General features: G+C 41.8%; 1 protein-coding gene across 2 annotated transcripts; it reads right to left on the reverse strand.

Annotated features, from left to right (window-relative positions):
* Positions 1-1,211: 1,211 nt before the first annotated feature.
* LOC138624305 (cell division control protein 42 homolog) lies at positions 1,212-5,537 on the reverse strand. Of its 2 annotated transcripts, none has more exons than XM_069704366.1 (6): positions 5,427-5,537; positions 4,577-4,715; positions 4,383-4,455; positions 4,165-4,274; positions 3,140-3,337; positions 1,212-2,266 (listed from the first exon to the last, which is right to left on the reverse strand). In XM_069704366.1, the coding sequence occupies exons 2-6, from the start codon at positions 4,679-4,681 to the stop codon at positions 2,177-2,179; spliced, it is 576 nt and encodes a 191-aa protein (XP_069560467.1). In that variant the 5' UTR covers positions 4,682-4,715; positions 5,427-5,537; the 3' UTR covers positions 1,212-2,176. The 2 variants fall into 2 exon arrangements, with proteins under 2 accessions (XP_069560467.1, XP_069560466.1); XM_069704365.1 differs by lacking the exon at positions 1,212-2,266 and adding an exon at positions 2,373-2,964.
* Positions 5,538-6,000: the final 463 nt, after the last annotated feature.

The raw sequence follows: 6,000 nt of genomic DNA on the forward strand, positions 1-6,000 counted from the left end.
CTTTTTCTGTTCATTTTAGGCCGCTTTTCAAGCGTAAGCCTAATTAGAGGTTCACATTGCACAAACACCTTATGAAGAAGAAAAGACATTTATCAGCGTTGCCTCTTTCAATTTACCGCCACGTGCGGGAGGGGGTGCAGAGACGTGACGTGATCGCGTACAGCTCAAATATTAGCAAACCGTTAACCACGTAATAACTGTCATAGGCATAACTCAAAAAACAGTGAGGAATTTGACTATTGTCCTTTGTAGGCTGCCATGAAAAAAAAAAGGATTCCCATCACCTTCACTGCAGCAGACTCGTAAGGAGGTTCGTGGATCATTATCTACACACAAAGAGCCTCTTGCACATATATTCGAGATGAAGTTTCCACCAAAGAGCCTTTGCAATCCCGGAGAACACGGTGCGGTTCAGCAGAACCGCCACTTTGAACCATTCAGAACACAAGACATTATTCACTTAAATGATTTGTGGTTATATGAAGGCATCAGTGGGAGCTGTGATCTCATTTCTGGCAACACTTCACAATTAAGCCAGAATGACTTTGAGAGCTGTGGACAAGGAAAGAAATTTAAAAGTTAATCTGAGATCACAATTCTGTCTATAAATGCTAATGTTGTAATGCCATTTGTTTCAATGCTATAAAGTTGTCACGAAAAGTTTGTTTTTTTCAGGCATTTCCTTCTGTTCTTTTCTATTGCTCATCCTTTCATCATGTGGAAATGTGCAGAAGCTTCAACTTTTATCTATGTAACCATGAATTGACAAAACAACATGTAGTATTTGAAGTCATATTTAATCATAATACTGGTTTATTGTGATGCTTCATTACAAGCAAGATACAACACAACTTTGATGTCAAATTGAATAAAAATCAAAGACTCAAAGAAACATTTTCCTGGTTAATTTCAGTGTCGTCTCTAAATCTCATCATCAGGAATGCATATATTTGATTCAGTCAATAAGTTATGAGTTATTCTCGCTATATTTACAAATCAAATTCAAACCCACAATCTAGACATGGATGTAGTAAAAGACAAATGCAAACATCACCGGTTCAGTCATTTAGCAAATTTCGCAGGATGTCAAACTCTTGGGTGTCGCCGCGGTGCGGCGGCAGGTCCGTTCGGTTTACTACGCGGTTAATAAGCCTGGCGTTACAAGTGCATCTGCCGCTTCAAACTTTTGATCATCATCGGGGAAATTTTCCATCTCATCCGTCACAAAACACAAACGACCGTTGTGCTCAAACTCCCTATATGTAGCTACTTAAATTGATTGATTTATTTTTGTTGTTGCTGTTGTTGTGATATATGGCTTTCAAATAGGAGTACAATACATACACTTTCCACTTGTTTGTCCACTCTTGTGGGTCTCTACTTTGTCAGGATTCAAATTACCACATTTTGCTTTGGCATACTGGAGCGAACGCCAGAGCATAACCTAGAAATGTCATATTCCATCCTGTAGCTGTAACATCTGCCTGGAGGCGTCGTTGGAACCGAGTAAAATACTCCTTTTGAACTCTTTCGTATATATCTTACCTAAATAAATGTAAAAGGGGGATGGAGGGGGTGGGGTGGGGCTCAATATTTGACTCTTGCGACGTTAGCAGGATTTAATATTGGTGACATAAATGCACAACTGGTGATGGAAGAATGATGTGGCGTCTACCAAATGCAGTTTTCTTCTGCCACGGTCGAGCGTATCGTATAAAAGATCAACGTGAAGGGAATTACTTAAAGCAGAATTTGAGCATTTCACTAACCCGTTATCAGCTTTTACAGGATACTTAAAGCAATAGCTCTATTAAAACACCATCTCATAGTCAGTTCTTTAGGAAAAACACATCTGAAAATGAACTATTAGAACACGGTCATACCAAAATATTACTTCGAAGCGTCCTTTACAATTTGCCGACGGTTGAAGCATTCATTGTTCACATCTTGTACGACCATTTCAATGGCATCAAGTCATCACCAACAGCCTCAAACATTTCTCAGTCTTAAAATCACGTTCGACACATTGAATATGTTTTTAGGTTAAGTCTGTGACAAGGCTAATATTTAATGATATCTCAAACTCAAGCCGGAATGTGCTTGTGTGCAGAAAACCTCTTCCAAGTGCCGTTAACCTAGATTTGGAAAACTGGTGTGAAGAAGCCTGCGACGAAACTTAGAGCAGGACACATTTACGCCTTTTCTTAGGTTCAGGAGGCTCCAGGGCAGCCAGTATTGCCTCATCAAACACATTCTTTAATCCTTTCTGTGGAAACAAAATATTCATATTCAAATCAAGGCTATTCAAAGTAAAGAAATTGAACATATTCTGGGGGCTGAATGCAAAAGAAAGCTGAGTAGAAGTGGAGCGGGGCGATCCAAATTTTCCTTTATTCAAATAACATTATACAAGACTCTCCTCATGATCAAGTTTGTCCGAGTAAAGACAAAAGCCCATGGAAAATTTTGATGCTGCAGTAGAAAAAAAAAAAAGACTGTTACGCTGTCTGAGACAGGATGTAGCAGAAATGCTTTTGTAAGGTACGACTGACGAGCTCAATACCGAGATAACAGAATGTCCAAAAACAAGACTCAAGTCATGTCCGGTTACACAGAGTTGCGCACAAGGTGCCGACAACAGAAAGGAGAACTAAAGATTGGCACGCTATCTTCTTAGGCGGCACGGGTAACTGTGATTAGGCCAAGTTGAAAAGTAAGCACACGTGAACAGAAGGGGACGGGGAGGGGGAAATAGTTAATGGGCACAAAGTTTGAAAGTTTAAAAGAGCGTGGTGGTTATTTTTAGTGACAGACATTTCTTTACAATGAGTAAGCAGCACACGATCGAGAGGCAAAGCGAGACGCAAGAAGACATCAGAACAAACAGCATTTTCTCTTTCTCTGAGTTTCAGGGGGCTCTAAAGCGGCTAGGATAGCCTCATCAAATACGTTCTTCAGTCCCCGCTACAGAAAGAGGAAAAGAAGGGAGAGAGACAGGTACACAACACAAGAGTTAGATGGAAGTTTTAGCCAAATGCCGTCAGCAAAACACAAAGCAAAGCGCCGCCGCCCTTGTTAGGAAACGCGCGCGCTCGGTTGCACCAGCTGTCGGTTGTCGTTTCCAAACGGGAGATCTTACCTGTGTTAGGGCTGAGCACTCGACATATTTGACTGCCTTAAGGTCCCGAGCCAGCTTTTCTGCCGTCTCGGGGGTGATCGGCTTCTGTTTGTTCTTGGCTAACTTCTCCACGGTGGAGGGGTCGTCGCGCAGGTCGATCTGAGTGCCTACCAACAGGAACGGGGTCTTGGGACAGTGGTGAGTTATTTCAGGAACCCACTGTGGGAGGGGAGGGGGGGGGACAAAGACAAAAGCCTCATCACCACAAGTCAGATAGAGAGATTCAATGATTATTGTAGGTGCAAGATAAGAGTGGATTAAAAAAATAATTAAAAAAAAAAAAAAAAAGCACGCGCGTTTATGTAAGTGGTTTATTACATTATAGCATAATTTCGGCCGTCTCTTAAGTCTATGTAACCTGGTCACACCGAACGACTCCAACATAAAGATTGTTCTTTAATTAGAGGGCCATTAACAAAGTTATCCAGAATCCAGATATTTATAAAACACCCTAAAAAAAAAAAAAAAAAAAAAAAGAAGCCTGTTCTGTTTTACAAATCTAACACTGAAACACAAACGTGTTTACATGGTTATCTGTTCTTTAAAAAAAAAAACAAAAAAAACAACAACTCCTTTCTACTTTTATTTGGACCATTTCTGTGATCATTTTATCACATGGAAATCTCTGCAAGAACTGCCTTCAAAAAAAAAAAAAAATCCCCGACAGTTAAGCGAGAAGCGGCGAGGGAGTAGAAAAACAAAATTTAAGAGTCAATATTCAAAACAACTCGTGTGTTTTTTTTTTTTAGTGATTTGACTTTAGGTCCGAGACAGATCCAGAATGTCACCTAAAAACCGCTTCGCTGTTTGCTTTGTTAACATCGATCACGGCGGTCAGGCCGCGAACACCAGCTCCTCGCTCGCGACACTTTAGCGATACGGGGGACGGGGGGGATTTCCCACCGCGACTCTTAAAGAGAAGGAGGGAAAGGGCGAGCGGCTCCGCCCCGCCGTCCGACCAAACCGACCCGCGCGCGCTCGCTCACCTTTTCTTTGACGTTCTCAAACGAGGAAGGCGAAACGACCGAGAAACAGACTAAGAAGACGTCGGTCTGCGGGTAGCTTAGTGGTCGTAACCGGTCGTAATCCTCCTGACCTGCAGAGAGACCGCACGCGTCAATGTTACCAGGAGGCTGGGATCGATTTGAAAAGAGTAAAAAAAACAACAACAACAACAACAACAACAACAAACAAATAAGCGTACCTGCTGTGTCGAATAAGCCGAGGGTGTACGGTTCACCCCCGATCATTACGGTTACTGCATAGTTGTCAAACACCTGAGGGAAAGGAATCGAGTGCGTGTCACTTTTTATTTATTTAGATTCTCAAGCAATCAACAGAATGAACCTGAGGGGGGGGAAAAAACAACAACAACAACAACAACAAAAGCCCACTTACTGTTGGTACATATTCAGAGGGGAATTTGTTGGTGGTGTATGAGATGAGTAGGCAGGTTTTCCCCACCGCTCCGTCCCCCACCACGACACACTTGATGGTCTGCATCTCTTGTGCTTTCCGATGCCAATTTCACGTGAAGCTGCAGGAGGAGGAAGAGGAGGAAGGAGGAGGAGGAGGAAGGAGGAGGAAGAGGAGGGAGAAGCGACAACTCACCGAGGTTAAAGGCCATTTCATATTCCAGAGTCGTACACACGCATTAGGATCCGGGGGGGGAAAAAACAAACAAAAAAAACAGTGTTAGTGCTTTGATCAATGACATCATTGGGGGGAGGAGGAGGAGGAGGAGGAGGAAGGTGTGTGTGTGTGGGGGGGGGGGGAGACGTGAACTAGTTTTAGTGTCACACCCCGTTATCGCCACCGGGACTGTGCGGGGAGGCTAACGCAGGCTAAAGACAACGCAACTCGCGTTTTGCTTTATTCGCCTTTAATCCCCCCCCCCCTCGCCCCCCTCCCCCCCCGATCGATACGTCGTTTTAGCGTTTGCTAAAATGAGGCGTTTCGCTTCAACGAACAGCCACGAAAAAAAACAACAACAACAACAACAACAACGTGTTTGTGTGTCGTTTAGCGGAAGCCGTGCTTTTAATGCGGTGCTAGCGATCTCCACACAAGGCTAACTAGTTAGCCGGGTTCAGCCGGCTAACGTTAGCTTCTAAACTAACACATGCGTTCAGTTTCCGTCACTTAAAATAAAATAAAATAATAATAATAATAATAATCCAGAAACCAGCGTTTGAACTATGATTGTTTTGGTTTTTTTGGGGGTCAGAAAATGTTGGGAGCTACGTACCGGTATCCCTCCGTGTCTCTGCTTAGCTAACGTTAACGCCGGGCGTTGGCACCAGCGAGCAGCGACTCGGTCCGGCGGCGAGCAGCGGAGTCCCGAATATCCGCTGCGACCGTCAAGCTGCACGGGACGATCACCGGAAAGGGTTTTTCAAAATAAAAGACATCTTTTTTTTTTTTTTTTTTTTTTTTTTTTTTGCAAAACCCAAATATTGTACAATATCCCAAATCGAGATATGGAAAAATCAAACTCAAATGTACAGTTTCATGTTTCGGGTATTTCCTCGTGTGCTGTTTTTTTTTTTTTTTTTTTTTTTTAAATATATATATCCCATATGGGAAATACTTCAAATGTTTCCTTCTTGTGTTTTTTTTTTTTTTTTTTTTTTTAATATATATCCTATATGGGAAATACTTCAAATGTTTCCTTCTTGTGTTTTTTTTTTTTTTTTTTTTATTTATTTATTTTTTTTTAATATATATCCTATATGGGAAATACTTCAAATGTTTCCTTGTTGTGTTTTTTTTTTTTTTTTTTTTTTTAATATATATCCTATATGGGAAATACTTCAAATGTT

The sequence above is a fragment of the Brachyistius frenatus genome, unplaced genomic scaffold (genome assembly GCF_029030835.1).
Source record: "Brachyistius frenatus isolate BFR_SWC_R1_liver_20210118 unplaced genomic scaffold, ASM2903083v1 Contig_50, whole genome shotgun sequence".
Taxonomy (NCBI): Eukaryota; Metazoa; Chordata; class Actinopteri; family Embiotocidae; genus Brachyistius; species Brachyistius frenatus.